The sequence below is a fragment of the Pelophylax lessonae genome, assembly GCF_965119305.1.
Source record: "Pelophylax lessonae genome assembly, chromosome: 4".
In the NCBI taxonomy this organism is placed as follows: Eukaryota; Metazoa; Chordata; class Amphibia; order Anura; family Ranidae; genus Pelophylax; species Pelophylax lessonae.
In genome coordinates, this window is record NC_138771.1 from 313,561,361 (window position 1) to 313,578,440 (window position 17,080).

The following is a 17,080-nucleotide window of genomic DNA, read 5'->3' on the forward strand; positions in this document are numbered from 1 at the left end:
AAATAGGGCTGTAATCTTAGATAACAGGAGGGCAAATATCAATTAAATCAAAAATTGTTTATAGAAAATAATTTTAATAGCGTGTTATGGCTATGTATGGAAAAGCTTCAGGAATTTCCATACCGGAAATATTTAAAGTAGATGAAAATCCTAACTGAACAGCATTTAGTTTAGTAAAGCACTGCAAATCATAAATATTGGCCTTTTTTAATAAAAAAACAGTTTTCCTATTTTTTTTTAAACCATGATGCTGGCCTCTTGTCCTTTCTTTACAGCCACTGTGTGTCTATATGCATTTACTCCAGTGATGGCTACATGGAGCTTGTGTGGCAGGGTGGCAACACAGGTGCGCAAATGGTATACAAGGACCCAACAGCCAATAACAGAAGCTGCCTGAAAAAGCTGGAGATATAAAAATACTAAAAATTACTTTTTCAATGACAAGTTAAAGCTTAGATAAGATTTTTGTTATTGGGTTTACATCTATTTTAACAAAAAAGCTGTGTTGTGATTTTATATTTTCCACCACAGTTAATGATATGTTACCCAATAGAATAATATTGAAAATTATCACTAACAAGCTTCTTTAGCAGTGTTAATTTCGTCGACTAAAACCGACTAAAACGTTTTCGTCGACTAAATTAACACAATTTTAGTCGACTAAAATACGACTAAAAGTAAAACAATTCAGATGACTAAAATACAACTAAAACTAAAATGGCATTATAGTCAAAAGACTATAACTAAAATTAAATCGAAATTTGCTGCCAAAATTAACACTGGTGCATGCTTAAAGCTTAATACCATAAATAATAACATATTTGATTTTTCACTCCAGGACCAGCAGTAGTATATAATGAGTTTGGAAATTGTAGAGAAATGCTTAAATAATGCATTACAAATTACAATTGAACTACACCCATTAGATTATAGATGACTAAAATGAGTTATAGTCGACTAAAATGTAGGACGTTTTAGTCGACTAAATATGACTAAAACTAAAACACTTGCAGAAGACTAAAATGGGACTAAAACTAAAATGCCATTTTAGTCCTAAGACTAAGACTAAAACTAAATTTAAATTTGCTGCCAAAATTAACACTGTTCTTTAGCCTAAAAGGACAACTAAGGTAGAACAAGGTGTACAGCAAAGTACAAGAAAGTGAATATGTATTTGATTGCTTAACCACTTCCGAACCGCATATATACTGCGGCTGTGCGGCCCAGCTGCGCAAAATCACGTTTAGGTACGTGATTTTGCCCAGGGGCACTCATGGGCGCGCATGCCGCCAGAGCACCGCTCCTGCTGTGGTGAGACACAGCAGGAGCCAATCAGCGGGTCTGCCGGCCACCCGCAATCATGCAGGGGAATGACAGAACGGCCGTCTGTTTGTTTACATAGGAAGAGAGCTGTTTTGTCATTCCCCTGCACAATCACTGGTGGCGGCGTCCATCGTGACCGCCGGACCCCCTGATTGGCTCCCACTTTGTCTGATCACAGCGGTAGTGGCGCTCTGGCGGCGCTCCCGCGCCACCGAGAACCTCTGCACAAAATCTGTTCTGTCACAGAGGCAGACAGAGATCTTGTGTTTCAGCTAAGCTGAAACACAGATCTCTCTTTTTCTCCAACACATCCATCCCCCACGTAGTTAGAAAGCATTCCTTAGGAGCACACTTAACCCCATTGATCACCCCTAGTGTTAACCCCTTCCCTGATAGTTATTTATACAGTAACAGTACATTTTTTTTTTTAGCACTGATCACTGTTTTGGTGTCACTGGCCCCCAAAAAGTGTCACAAAGTGTCAGATTTGTCCGCCGCAATGTCGCAGTCCTCCTAAAAATCAATGATCGCCGCCATTACTAGTAAAAACAATAAAAAAATAAAAAGTCCATAAATCTATCCCATTTGTGGACACTATAACATTTGCGCAAACCAATCTAATTACACTTATTAGGATTTTTTTTACCAAAAATATAGAGCAGAATACATATTGGCCTAAATTGATGAAAACATTAGATTTTTTTAATTTTTTTTATTGGGAATGTTTTATAGCAGAAAGTAAAAAATATTATTTTCTTTTTTTGTTTATAGCGCAAAAAAGAAAAGTGCAGAGGTGATCAAATACCACCAAAGGAAAGCTCTATTTGTGGGAAAAAAGACACAAATTTTATTTGTGTACAGTGTTGCACGACCGCGCAGTTGTCACCTAACCACTTGCCGACCAGCCGCCGTGGATGTACAGCGGCAGGATGGCTCTCTCAGGCAAAACCCCGTACATGTACACCGTACTCCCTGAAGTGATCACAGATGTCATGTGATCCTGCTATATAGGATCACATGTCTCTGTGATGACTTCACAAGCCATGCCCCCCTACAGAAAAGAAAAAACATGTATAAGACACCAAAGCCCTGTTCACAACTGAGCATTTTTCAGCTCGTAAAACATTTATCTCTGAACTCTCAAAAAGCCCAAAAAACGAAATTCCATTAATTTTAATGGTCCATGTTCACATATGAGCATTTTGTCGCCTGAAGCAAAATGCCTGAAGCTCAAAAAAGTATATGAGCTTCTTTTTTTGGCAGATTACAAGCGTTTTTGTTGTCAATGCCTGCCTTCAAACAACTGCAAAAAGCGCCTGAAAAAATGCCTGAAAAACACCTAAAAAAACGCCTAAAAAACGCCCAAAAAAACCCCACCTGAAAATGATTTTTTTTGACGCACCTGTAATGATTTACAATTAAACTAACAGTTATATTGGACTTTAACGGGTTGATTTACAAAAACTGGAGAGTGCAAAATCTGATGCAGCTCTGCAGAGAAACCAATCAGCTTCTGTTTTTTTTTTTTTGTCAAAGCTTAATTGAACAAGCTGAAGTTAGAAACCAATTGGCTACCATGCACAGCTGCACCACATTTTGCACTCTCCAGTTTTGCAAATCAACCCCTAATGCCCCGTACACACAACCTGAAAATCGGACGACAGATTGTCCAACTTTTTCCGCTTGCTAGTTGCATTTAAAATCTGAATAGGTTACTAAAGTTAAAAAAATTCTCATACAACAGAAAATCAGAAGTGATGAATTGTATTGTATTTTTGGACAAATACTGTACTGATTAAACAAATATAGTACGATCTAGTATCTTTCCAAAAACACATTTAGTGTTTGTCCCTTCGGAAAATATCGGATGAACTGTCGTGATCGGCTCTCAAAAGCTGTGTACTAACGATCAGATTATCGTAAATTATCATATTACTTTGAAAACGGTATTTGTCGTCCGATTTTCAGGTCATGGTCAGGCCTTAAAGTCTAACTCCACTTTTGTTGAGAAAAAAACATTCCCCTCTGGGTGATCTCTGTACATTGCAAGGATTTTAACAAACTTTGTTGCAGATTCCTGCCTTTTGGTATTCTGAAGAAATCATTATTTGTTCCTCTGTGCCTCTGTGCTGAGTGGGTCAAATGGGAGTGGTTTCATCATTATCTATCAGTTGAGGCAGCTGCAGGGCTCTAATGAGGAAATCTGCTGGGCCTGCATCCCTTTAGACGTGTTCCTATTGGGAAGTACCTTACCAAAAATGACATTTTTGTTGCAGGGGATGCCAGAAATCTGAGGCAGGCCATAGACGATTCGAATTTCGTTCGAAAATCGTAAATGGCAGTGTTATCGTACGATTTTCGTATCGTTAGTGTGGTATGTAAAACGTTCGATTTTCGTACGACAGCAAAAATTCACATATCCAACATGTTGGGTTTTTTTGCGAAAATCGGCCGAATTTCGTATCATTAGTGGGGGAGTTGTATGATTTCGCCTAACAAAACACAGAACAGTAGGGAGTGTGTCCGGTAGAGATGTGGTTAAAAGGCACAAAAAATAGTGTTTTGTCGTACGATTTTCGGCTCACATTGATGGTACACTCGATGATGTGCACAAGTGCCGCTTTCGTTTATCGAACGATAAATCGTACGTAATTCGAATCGTCTATGGCCTGCCTTAGTGCAGACTTCTGGAAAAATTGGTGAGCCAATCACACAAGCAGGAAATTATGTTTCTGAGGTGTGGTCAGTACACATTCTGTGTACAGAACAGCTCCAGGTAGCCATATTGCATTGCATTTTCAGAAAATTACAACAGCTCCAGATAGAAAAGAAAAGGTCATTTTTAATAACGTTCAATTACAATATGATGCAATTGTATACGCTATATTGTTTTTTCTTTATTTTCTATTTTTTTTCCCCACAAAAGTGGAGTTACCCTTTCATTGTGGTTTGCAAAGGAGACTATGATCGCCTGTAATCACTTCACGCAGCTGGCTCTGCTTTCTGTGCGATGGGCTGCTCACAGCAGCAATGCCGGGTGCCTGCACTTTCCCAGCGGTAAATAGAAGCCTGTATTTTCTTTGCTCAGAACATGGTTGTCAGGGTCCTTTTAGAGCACTAAATACAAACAAGAGCAGACAGGTAAGCAACGAGGTGGCCCATGTTATTACTGAGCTGGTGCATCTTGCCACGGGGTGCCAGTAGAGCAGTGCTATGGGGGACTGTGCATCCCCACATCAATTTCTGTCACTTGCAATCTAGTCGTGTGTGCTGTAAGCTGGGATGCAGCAAGGAGAAAGAGAAACGTAGATGAACAGGCTAAATGAATGTGGAATTCAGTTTATTTTAAACCTGCATACCCCAAGGGGAGGGGAAGGCACTGTGTATACATCCTTCTCTGTCACTCTCTATCACTGTCATGCTGTAATATGTGGTTATACAGAGCTGGCAGGAGTAGCAGCGGAGAGCCAATAGGCACAGGCTGGTTTTATTCCTCTCCGGAAGCGCTCCCGATGTCATACTGTTGCAGTGCTACCTGTTATTATGTGTGCGCATATCTAATTTAGATTAACTCCTGTTAACTCCTCGCTTTATCTTTCACTCGCTTTCTTTGTTTCTTTCTTAAGACCTCAGGAAGAATTTCGAGAAGGAGCCTGTGTCGAGGGAAGTGTCACTGGACCAGGAGGTGACTCTGTTATGTCAGCCACCTGAGGGGATTCCTCCTGCAGAGGTGAGCGCTACAAACGTGTCACTAAGCATTACTCCCATGCGCTCATCCCTTTCACATAGCAGGATGTCAAGGGGAGTAGTTGCCTTGTTTCCTGCCATCTATCACTTTGCAAACTTTCAGGTGACTTTATCTGCTCTTCTTACTTTCAGTCCAATATAGATTATTTTGTAATTATGTAAACACTCTCTCTTATCACAGATCAGATAAGCACAAAGTGTGATCTTGCTAAAGGATGTCACTATGTAAGGTGACAATAAACAATAGCCTTATTCTCCAAATTTAATCCCATCCACTATTTTTTTTTTTTAATATCCATACATGAAGTTTATTGAACCAGTAACATTAACACAAACAGCAAGCCAGTACCAGTGATACAGATCATCAAACACATGTACACACAAAGGCAGTATTACATCAACCCATCATTATCAGCACAGATATATATCTCGGTCCCCCACAGTTCTACCCACCAAGCCAGTAAGCATTCAATAGGGACATAAAACATTACTCGAACAGGAAGGGCAACATACGGATCCACCTCAACTAGCCCAACATCCTACCCAGGACCGGATCCACTGGAGCAAGCCCCGGAGTATCCAGCCATGGTGCCCACAACTTTTCAAACCCGGTTGTGGTTCCCCTATGTTGATAAATAACCTTCTCCATTCTCAGACCCATACCCATCGTAACAATCCAGTGTTTTAACCACTTAAGCCCCGGAAGATTTTACCCCCTTCCTGACCAGGCCCTATTTTGCGATTCGGCACTGCGTGAGTTTAACGGACAATTGCGCGGTCATGCGACGCTGTACCCAAATTAAATTGACGTCCTTTTTTTCCCACAAACAGAGCTTTCTTTTGGTGGTATTTTATCACCTGTGCAATTTTTACTTTTTGCGCTATAAACAAAAAAAGAGCGACAATTTTGAAAAAATAACAATATTTTTCACATTTTTTTATCAGAAATTCCCCAAAAAAAATGTAAAAATCAAAATTTTTAAACATTTTTCGCCAATTTGTTTTCTGCTACATATGTTTGGTAAAAAAAATTGCAATAAGCGTATTTTGATTGGTTTGCGCAAAAGTTATTGCATTTACTAAGGGAAAGATTTCTGTAATTTTTGGTGTTTTTTTTTTAACGAGTAATGGCGGCGATCTGCGATTTTTTTGCAGGACTGCGACATTGTGGCAGACAGATCGGACCCTTGACTGACATTTTTGACACTTTTGGGGGTAGCAGTGACATTACTACAGTAATCAGGGCTATACATATGCACTGTTACTGTAAAAATGACACTGGCAGGGAAGGGGTTAACTTTATTGGAGATGCAGGGGTTAAACGTGTCCCTAGGGGCGTGTTTCTAACTGTAAAGGGGCGTGGCTTTTCGTGTAACCACAGAGATATATGATCCTACATAGCAGGACCGTATGATCTCTGCAGTTACACAAGGGAGAATGACAGGCGGCTTTGTTTACATTAGCCGCCTGCCTTTCTCCCTCTGCACCGGACGATCGCTAGTGACCGGCGAACATCGGGTCCGCCGGTCACAAGCGCGGACTTGTTAGGGAACGAGCGGGGGCGGCGCACGCTCGCCCCCTAGAGGCTCACAGCCTAGCGACGTAGTCCTACGTCACTTTGCCTGTACGGGGCTGACTGCCGCAGTAAATAGTCGTGCGGCGGTCAGCAAGCAGTTAAAAAGGGGGGTCCTCCGACTTCCAATGCACCATGATCAACCTCCTAGCCTGAAATAGGGCTCTATGAGTCGCTTCCTTACCACACATCCCCTATTTAATGGCCATGTAATCTATTTTTCGTGAAATGGTTCCTTACTGTGTTCTTCTGTCTCCTTTTAACTTCCTCTGTTATTTCCCGAACCTTTCACCTTCTCCCGTCGCATCTATTTGTTTATAATGAGCAGTGAACATTAGTTGTAGCCATGTATTCTACAAATCTCATAGTCCCATGTTTATCTTGGGAGAGAGCAAGGGAGGGTGGCTACCTTCCTACATACAGTGGGTCTATAGAGAATGAACGTAGCCACCCTCCAACTGGAAGACAGATCACAGCAGTTACAAAATAGAATTTGGAAATCTGGCGGAGGCTGAGAGCAAGAGAAGGCACCTTTCTAAGTTAAGAATACATACTTGACTAGATTTTTTTAAAACAGATTTTAGTGTCACGTTAAAGCAGTATTAAACCCAAAAGCAAACCTTTATTATATTGCAGCCTACCAATTCTTAAGTTTGCCAAAGATAATACAATTTCCTTTCCAGCAACCATGGGATGCAGGAATGGAAAGTCGCTTGATTGCACCACCAACATTGACTGTTGTGGAGCTGTTGTGTTGTTCCGGTGGGGTGGGGGAGGGTAAGAGAACACAGTGATTACTGCTAGTGGCTGGCAATAATCGCTTCCATAAAATCTGACATGTCGGTCATACCCAAGTCGATCAAAGGATCAACTTGGGTACAATCAGCCTGCCCATGCATGGTTTGAATCTCTTCTGGTTCTTGTTGAACCAATTGAGATTTGAACTGTATATGGTCAGCTTTAGATGTGGTGGTTGCATTCGTTTTCTTTCTTAGGCTTTCTTTCTTCTATTCTAGCCACTAAGTCTATTGATTTTCAAGAGAACAAGCTGTCCTGTTAATGTAGCATTTTGAGGGTTGAGACAAACCATTTAACACTGGCAGGGGTGGTTTAAAATGATCAGCTTTTATTTATTTATTAAAGGAAGAAAACTGTTGCTGTAATTGCCTAAACAATACAAGCTGGAGCTTGGCTTCCATTTGTTAATGTATTTAAATTTGCTAGTGCATCTAACATTACTCTCCCCCTAGACTGACAATGCTACTGTTCAAAACAGGAGGGGTGTTACTGGCCAGATCGCCAGCTAATAACAGAAGAAAAAAGCATACCAAAAAAAAAAGAAAACGAATGTAGCCACCACATCTAATGATTGGTAACCTGCAATATATTACATTTTTGGTTTTGGGTTTATTACCACTTTAAGTATCACTTTAAGGACAAAGAGGTACTGGATCTAATTACTATTCTTGGATTAGGTTTTCTATATATTGTTGAATAATTCCTTTATTGGATAAGAAAAACTGCACAAAGACAATAGATGATTATAGTCCAATTTTGCCAACTATGGGGAAGCAATTGATTTTTGTGAAAGGATTTTTCTTCTCGTGCTGCCTGTTCCCCCAGAAGACCAGTGCCTGAGATGTTTGGTCAGCATGAACACGTAGGCTTGAATGATAAGTGCATACATATTCATTCCGCAAGCATTCTACAGAACAATTATTTGGTAGTTGGGTGTTCTAATGACCATCTCATGCCAGTAGGCATTATTTCCTATTAACGGATCTCTGCCCAAAAATAAAGGGTTATAAGAAATATGTTGGAAAGGTATGTTAGTTCATCATATCTTTTCTTCACTTTTTAAAAAGAGTACATATGAGAATGGTTACTTTACTAAGCTGACCTGTGCCAAGGAAATATTAGGAATGCTACATTCGAGAGGCAACGCAACCAACATGCCCCTTCCTGGATGGTTTTCATATGGTCTAGGAGAAACACCCCACACAAACTGTGCCGTGGTGCTGCAGTGGTTGCACATGATGAAAGCTGGGTGTTGACTTAGAGAGGGAATAATATGAAGAGAAACAAAGGTGGAGTTCTAAGGGTGACCTGCTGGTATTTAAATGATTATCCAATTACACCAAAAAACCTTTTATATACAAATGCATAAGTTTTATTGTACAATGGGTAAAAACATCCTAAAAACATACTTCGATCCCCATATGAAACTGTACAAAAAAAAGGAAAAATTACTGTCCAGTTCAATGGTTCAATTACACGTTTCGCAGTAACATGCCGCTTCTTCAGATTGCCAAATATGTTTGTGACAGTTAATTCAATACAAAGTTCATATATCTCAAAAAAAAAAAAAAAAAACCATATATCAATATACATCATATGCATAGGCATTACATTATACAACTTTTGAGATGTAATGCCTATGCATATGATGTATTGATATATGCTTTATTTTTAGATTTATGAATTTTGTATTGAATTAACTGTCACAAGCATACTGATAAAGCAGCATGTTACAGCAAAAAGCGTAACTGAACCATTGTACTGGACAGTAATTTTTCCTCTTTTTTATTTTTTGAGATTGACATCACCTGGTCTTCCCAGATGATGATTGAGAACAACCCATGACACTGGCAGGTCTCAGCCTTGCAAAGGGGGCAGTGCATGCTATAAATTCTGCAGGATGCCCAAACTTTTGCAGACGCCATTTTTTTGTTTTCTGTTATTTTGAAAGTGTAAATGACGGAAATAAAATCTAACTTTTGTTGACATATTATAAGAATGTCTAATCTGTAATTTGATGCCTTTTGGAGATTTTTCCTTCTTTCCTTGGCTTCTTTCTGCACATTAATACAAATTTTTACCTGGGGTGTCCAAACTTTCGATCCCCACTGTATCTCCTTGTGTTGACTCAGAGAACATGGTAGATTGTAACACACCTTTTCACATTCTTCTGGCATTGACTTTTTTTGCAGCTCTCTGCATTTGGTCACAAAACACTGCAGATTCGCAAAGGAAGTCGATGCTGAAATATTGCAGGTGTGGGGAACTATCTATCTGACCAGTAGTTGTCACTCACTGCCGGAACAGCTTAAATTAAGGTCCTATTGGGGGAGTATCTCATCTCAGTTCCACCAGCCCACTATACATTATTTGTACCTGCCTGAAGGTTAAATGCACCCTTGCTCACCCAGCACAAACCTTCTCCGCCCTGCACCCCGATTTATTTGTTAGAGGAATTGCAGTTCATTCATTTGTTAGAGGAATTGCAATTCATTAAAGTCCTATACTTACAAAAGAATAACTGATGGCAAGCTTGAGCAAGCTTATTCTCTAGGCTTAAACACAGACATTAATCTGGCCATATGTTAATGATAAACTAGCAGGCTGAACGAACAAAAATCCAATAGATTCCTCCATCCATACTATGCAGCATGGATAGACAAATCTCCCTCTGCAGCTATTGTATTCTGACAGTTGGTGCAGGCTGACACCCATGTTGGGCGAGAGGGTGCTGAAATTTGCTCAGTGTATGGCCAACTTTAATATACAAAAAAAAAGTGCACTATCCCTTTAAAAATGAAAACATAAAAAGTGCAACATACATAAAGTAAGTATAGAATGAATAAACAAAGTCCTTCATAAACTCAAGTGGTGTCACCAAGTATTCCTCTCAACACCAACAGTAGCGCACACCGCTTCCTGGACTTTTAGACCCAAAGATCATGACAGGTTAGCCAGGCTCAGGCTGTATAGTATATCAGCATTCACATAGATGGTATAGGCAATGTAAATGTGCTTGGAAGATGGCTAAATAAATCCTTGGCACCACATAAATAAAGAAGATACAAAGGCCAAGATTTTATTTTAAAACACTATTGGGTAACTGCTACAAACACTACCCCACTTAGCTGGCAAAGCCATCAGTGACATCATCAAACCTGCCAGCTGAGTGAAGCAGCTTTTAAAGCAAGTATATCTTGCTACCCAATGATGTTTTAAATAAAAACTGCCTAGCAGTATTATACTACCTTTGCTTTTGTATCTTCTTTATTTAGGTGATTTATTGAGCTATCTGCCAAGCACATTTACCTTGCCTATACCATCTATGTAGATGCTGATATACTTTTAAAGCATGGGTGACCTCTTATGATCTGGGGGTCTAAAAATCTGGTAAGTGGTGTGTGTTACTGTTGGTGTTAGGAGAAATACATATAAGAATTTTGAAGTACTATATTTCCAATTTGAGCTGCATTACTTTACTTTATGAAGTACTCTTTTTATTCACTTTGTGCTTACTTTATGACTTCATGCACTTTTGAAGTTTCAAGGGATAGCACACCTTTTTTTTTGTATATTGGAGAAAGTTGAGCATTCAGATGGTTTGCGTGCTGCTTATACGTTTTATTTGTGATTATGGCACTAAGGTAGGCCATAGATGGTGCAAATTTCTTTCTTGCAACCATTGCAGGAATGAAATTCGCACAATTCCCCCATCAACACAGACAGTGCTGACAGGGTAATCCCTCCTGCCGAGACATTGTATTCTCACCCGCTAGGAGAAGACAGTGGTTATTGCTAGTGACTAGCTAGCGATAACCAGGCAGGCAACAAAAAAAGTCGGTGCAAAGCACCTGTCTCCTGCACTCTGAGTGGTGTGATCCTCTATCAACCTTGTCCACAATCATGCAGCTACTGAGAACTTTTGATTCGGCATCCCTGGATAGTTTCGGCCTTGCAGCCCCTTACAAGACCAGGGTAGTCTAAGACCACTAGAAACAAAAAACAGACACAAGGGCGCACCGGCCTAGTGCATTATCCTCTAAAAGGTTTAGTTAATTTAAAAAGAATAAAAATACTCACAAACGAGTTCTTGGTACAAGCATATCAAATGGGTAAGTTGCCATCAGCATCAAGATGGGCTTGAACGGCTTAGACATGCTACTAAGGCTCTGAGGAAGAGGCCAAGGCTCGAAATGCGTAAGCCTTTCCAAGCTTCAGAGGACGGTACATCCTGTATCTTGATGCTGATGGCAACTTACCCATTTCATATGCTTGTACCAAGAACTTGTGAGTATTTTAATACTTTTTAAATTAAATAAACCTTTTAGAGGATAATGCACTAGGCCGGTGCGCCCTTGTGTCTGTTTTTTGTTTCTAGTGGTTGGTATACTCAGCCTGCCCATACGTGGTTAGAATGTTGGTCGATTCATGCTGAACCAGCTGAGATTCGAACCGTCTATGGCCAGCCTAAGCACTGAGTCTTTTTTATATTGTTTTTATAATTATTATGGCTTTAGTTGCCCTCTACAATAGCATATTTTGCAAATTAATAGCTGAATTCACTAATCCACATAGCTGTAAATTGACTTTGGGCCTTGTTACCTGCATTCAGAGAGCATTCATTGCTTGATCCTGGGGAAATAAGCTGTGTGCATATTTGTAAAATGAAAAGATCCAAAAATGAATTTCATTTTCAATATACTCTATAGAAAGCACATTTCTCTAATAAGTCCACTAAAGGCTCAAACAACAAATAATACTAAAATTTAGAATAGAAAAAAAACATGCATAAAAAGAGAATGCTATTTATTCAGAATAGAATATATTGTGAGCATACAGAAATGGAAATAAAAGTTATTCTTTATTGCTACCATAAGTGCGTATTGTCCAAGCTGAACCCTCCATACGTATTGTAGTTACACATAGCATAATGAAGATTTAAGGTAATGCAAAGAAAAATTTTACATCACAATTGATAAAATGACATGATACAGGTTTTTATTGTAAGGAATGAAAAACGTCCGTAACCCAGCTGAATTCAGAGGAAGAATTAATTCATATCCAGTTTCAGCTCACCCTTACTTATATATTATCAGAACTCAATGGACTTACATTGAATTATTTACATGTACTGTATATGTAGACCTTCACTTTGTTTATGCAAACTTTAGCTTTTATTGTAAGAAAAATGTCAAATACGTTTCCTGTACCATTTTTCTTCTCTAAACATGCAGACGTTATGTAGTTTACAGCAAATAAAATGTCCATGACATACAGCAAATGTAGTTTCAATCGCTTAAGAAAAATTGTGTTTGTAAATGAATGTGATTTGCGAGGCCCCCTAATCTAAGGGCTTAAAAGGACGTACCACAATGAAAATATTTATACCTTTGTCATACAAGGTAAAGCAGCAATAGTTCTGACATCAGTGTACCTATCTATGAAGGTAGTCCACAGAGCTCAGGAAATCTCATTTTCAGCTTCATTGAGAAGAAAGTTTCTGCTCATGTTCTGGTGAAAAATACCCAATGTCCAATAAAACATGAAAGAACTATTATTGGAAAAAATGTGCCAAATTTAAAGCCAATTTTGTTAGGTGTAAACATGATTTTAAAGAAAATGCATAGTGGTTTTGTAAAAATGTTCTTTGTTATAGTCAGAATTACAAAATATAAAATAAATTAAAAATCTATTTTATTTTTTATTTAGCCATTTTTTTACTCCGGTAAATAAAACATCTTGCATAAGAATATTTATGTTTGCACAGGTAAAAGGTGAAGCTGTTTTTCACTTGGTTTTCTTTTTTCACTTTACCACCTGTTTACAGAGCTCAATATCTCAAGCTGAAATTTGCACACAAATAAATGAGGTTTCAGTCTGACAGAGTGAGCATTAAAGCTGTGCTGTCTCTTTAGCTAGTCCTTTGTCATGTGGTAAATGTAAAACAAAGATTGTATGGATGGAAGTATAGAACAGCTATAAAGCGCTAATTTGAAAATGGTTAAATTAAAATAAATAAATAAATAACTAATTAGACCATTATAGTGTTTAATGTTTTCCAAGCACAGCTATATTATCTTAAAACAGTTTTTTTTAACATTTCCAGCTATCACAATTAGCAAATATTAATATTCATTTGTGAATTGTGTCAGGTTATTATGCCCAACTAAGATGTGTGTTACAATCTACTGAATATGATAGCTGGCAAGCAGTGTACTTGTTCTTATGTAGAATATTCCAGTATTTAATAATATGGAAAGTATGCCAGTTATAGGTCAGTAATAATTGGGAAATTCCTTTAACTAGCCAACTTTGGCAGTTTATAACTCAACACTTAGTTTCCTATTATTTCTTACATGTACTACAAAAATTACAACTGATATGTGATGGGCTCCCTTAAGAATTGCCTCCACTTTGCTAAAATATTTTTTTTATAAATAAGTCACATTGTGCCATTAATTCCTTTATTATTTTATTTAGCCTAAATTGGTTTGAGTTGAGCTGGCTGTATAGCCTCGATCCAGTCTGCTTTAAGAACACATTGCAGATATATTGTGCATCATTTGGAATGTATTTCCTAAGCAGATTTAATTTTAAAAAAAAACACAATCTTTAAAAAGAAAGGGAAAAATCCCTCAGTTAAATAAACACATTTTTACAAGTCCCTGTGGTGTAAAATCATGTCTCATTGCATAATTCTAGCAAGTGACAACAAAACAGTAAAAATGAGGATAGAGCAGAAACTATTAAGCAATAAATTATGTTAAATTTCAAAATGATAAAGAAAAACTTAAATGGATTTCCCAATCCTATCATTAAAACCTCTTCATTGACTTCAATTCAGACAGTTCTGGTATTTACTGAATTATCAGTTTGCTACTGTGAGCAGCGTTTTAATTAATTACATTTCTTGGTAAAAAAAAAAAAAAAAACAAAATGTCCTATGAATGCAATAAAAGTAGATCCAAATGGGCTAAGTATTTCTGAGTGATTGACTTTGATGTGGTATTTTGGCAAAAAACAAAAAGCTTAGATAAGCCTGGTAGATGTTTGCATAGCACACTCCAACATGCATTTTTAAATAGTAAAGCCTCGTACACACGATAAGATTATCGGACAAATTTTCTTTATTTTTTTGCTGCATGCTAGTCTCATATGGAAAGTGAAGAGGTTACTTTCATATGAAAATTTTCATACAACAGAATTCAACTTCAGAAGTGATGTTATGTGTTAAATTGTTTTGTATGTATTATTTCATTTCCGGGCATGCGTAGTCTTGCTCTTATGATTTTTCTCGGATGAAAACTGTATTAATTAAACAAAAATCGGGCATTGTGTTAACGTATGATAAAAATTTTATAGCCTGCACATCCAGTTTTTGTCGTACGAGAATTCGTTATCGGCTGTCGAAAGCATCATGCTAACGATCTGAAAATCGACAGATTGTTCGTCGGACTAAATTTTACATCCGATTTTCTTATCGCGTGTACGGGCCTTAACAGTAAAGAGCTTTATCATGAAGGAAAGCTGTGCAGAAATATCACTTTGATCTTTAATAAATAGGCCCCTAACTGCCATTCTGATCTGTCTTTCTGATCTTCATATTGCAGTAGCTCATAAACACATAACAGATTTGCACTCGAAGTACCAGCGCAAACAATTAAATCAGAGGTTTGGTATGTTGCAGTTATGAGTAATAAGTACTTTTTGTGTGGATCATATTGTAATTGTATTCTTATTTATTGTATTTTTCCCATGCCTCATCTATTTCCATATGCTTTACCTTTTCATCCTACTTTATATATTTAAAGGTGGAATGGCTTAAGAATGAAGATGTATTGGACCCTGAATTGGACTCCAACCTGTTCATTGGGACAGACCACAGTTTAATTCTGAGACAGGCTCGTCTAGCTGACACTGGGAACTATACTTGCGTGGCTAAGAATATAGTTGCCAGACGGAGGAGTAACTCAGCGGCCATTACCGTGTATGGTGAGTTTACTGCATCGTGTTTCATTATTTGAGTGTAGAGGTCAGACAGTGAAATGTACAGGTTTCACTAGTCTCACAAAATCTCTGCTATATAAGGATTGACAAGCTACTGTATATAATTTAGGAGAAATGTCTTTTTGCAATTCCAGACTGGAGACTGTTAGAGATGGGGTACATTTCAAGCTGCTGCACTGATATATTATATCAAATAGGGTGGTAATTGAATATACATTTAAAGGCATTCTCCACTAGGAACTATAAATTTGCCCCTGCTTTATAGTCCACCATGAATTAAGATACCAACTGTATGCAAAAGCTTGACATTTGTTCATCTGTTGCTTTCATTTCATCAAAATTGGAAATAATAATACTCTGTAGTAAGCCTTTATCGTTGTTTGCACTGTTCCAGTTAGGAGATTTTTACTGACAGAATTTGTTTATCCCTTGGCCCTTTTTGCAAAGGGCCTTCATTTATAATAACTGGATGCATCATGCTTCATTCATAATCTCCATCTTGGATGCTCCACTGGAACCATAGAGCCATAGAGATCCCAGTGGGTTTCTTAGTCTAACAAAAGATACCTGCTCCTTTTGCCAGTTTTACTATTCAAGCTATTCATTTATGATCAGAATTGGACAGGCACCCCATCTTCTGTAAAATATGATCTGGGTCATATATATGCATGTGCTTTTTCCAAGTTAATGGAGGGTGGTCATCATGGACAGAATGGTCTCCGTGCAGTACAACCTGTGGAAGAGGGTGGCAGAAAAGAAGCCGAACCTGTACCAACCCCACACCTTTAAATGGAGGATCATTTTGTGAGGGTCAGAATATCCAGAAAACAGCCTGCACAACCCTCTGTCCTGGTAAGATTGGCTGCTGTTTCCACATTTTAGACTTATTTCATAGAGGTGCGAAGCAACACCCAACTTATCACACATCTGTCTTCAAGCCTAACTCCAGCTAGCTTTTTTAAATTTTGTTTTAAATATAGTTGGGAAGAGTTAGGGCCTATTTCTAGTTTGTATTGCCTTCTGTGCCCCTGTTGGGGAGATTTCCCCTTGCACCCTATGAGGAAAAAATGCAAGGGTAAATCTCTTTAATGGAGACACAGATAAAAACAAAATCTATTTTAATTTAGAGAGGATAGATCTTATTTTTTTTTTTTTTTTTTTTGCTGTCTGTGCTTTCCTGTCTATGTGTCACTGGTAGGGGACCAAAAAGTGCTATTGCATAAGAAATGGACTTTACTGGCACAACATCATGACAATAAGTTGACTTATTGTCATGATGTTGTGCCAGAAAAGTCAATTTCTTATGCAATAGCATTTTTTAGTCCCCTACATGACAGTACGTAGCACGGTCACATATTGGTGTCCATAAGGCCATCTTGTGGTGACACTGGATATATATATACTATGTGTCACTGGTACCTTTCATTACTTTTTACTAGCATCACAGGGACAGGAGGTTTGGGAAAATCTCTGCAATGAGGCCAGAGACAGAGGGGTGCTAAAAAAATAATTTCTAACTCTTTCCCTCTCTACTTAAAACTAAAAAATTGGACTGGAGGGAAGCTTTAATTTGCCTGGAGACTCTAAACTGTGGAAAGCTGGATTAATGGATTACCAATCTGAAAGCAGAAA

At 38.2% G+C, this 17,080-nt stretch overlaps 1 protein-coding gene across 1 annotated transcript in view; it reads left to right on the forward strand.

The window, feature by feature from the left end:
• Positions 1 to 17,080, forward strand: part of UNC5A (unc-5 netrin receptor A) — a 623,577-nt gene that overhangs the window by 452,477 nt on the left and 154,020 nt on the right. Inside the window, exons 4-6 of the mRNA XM_082255192.1 lie at positions 4,950 to 5,053; positions 15,253 to 15,433; positions 16,133 to 16,300. Of these exons, the coding sequence (XP_082111318.1) occupies positions 4,950 to 5,053; positions 15,253 to 15,433; positions 16,133 to 16,300 (453 nt within the window). The remainder of the gene's footprint in view (positions 1 to 4,949; positions 5,054 to 15,252; positions 15,434 to 16,132; positions 16,301 to 17,080) is intronic.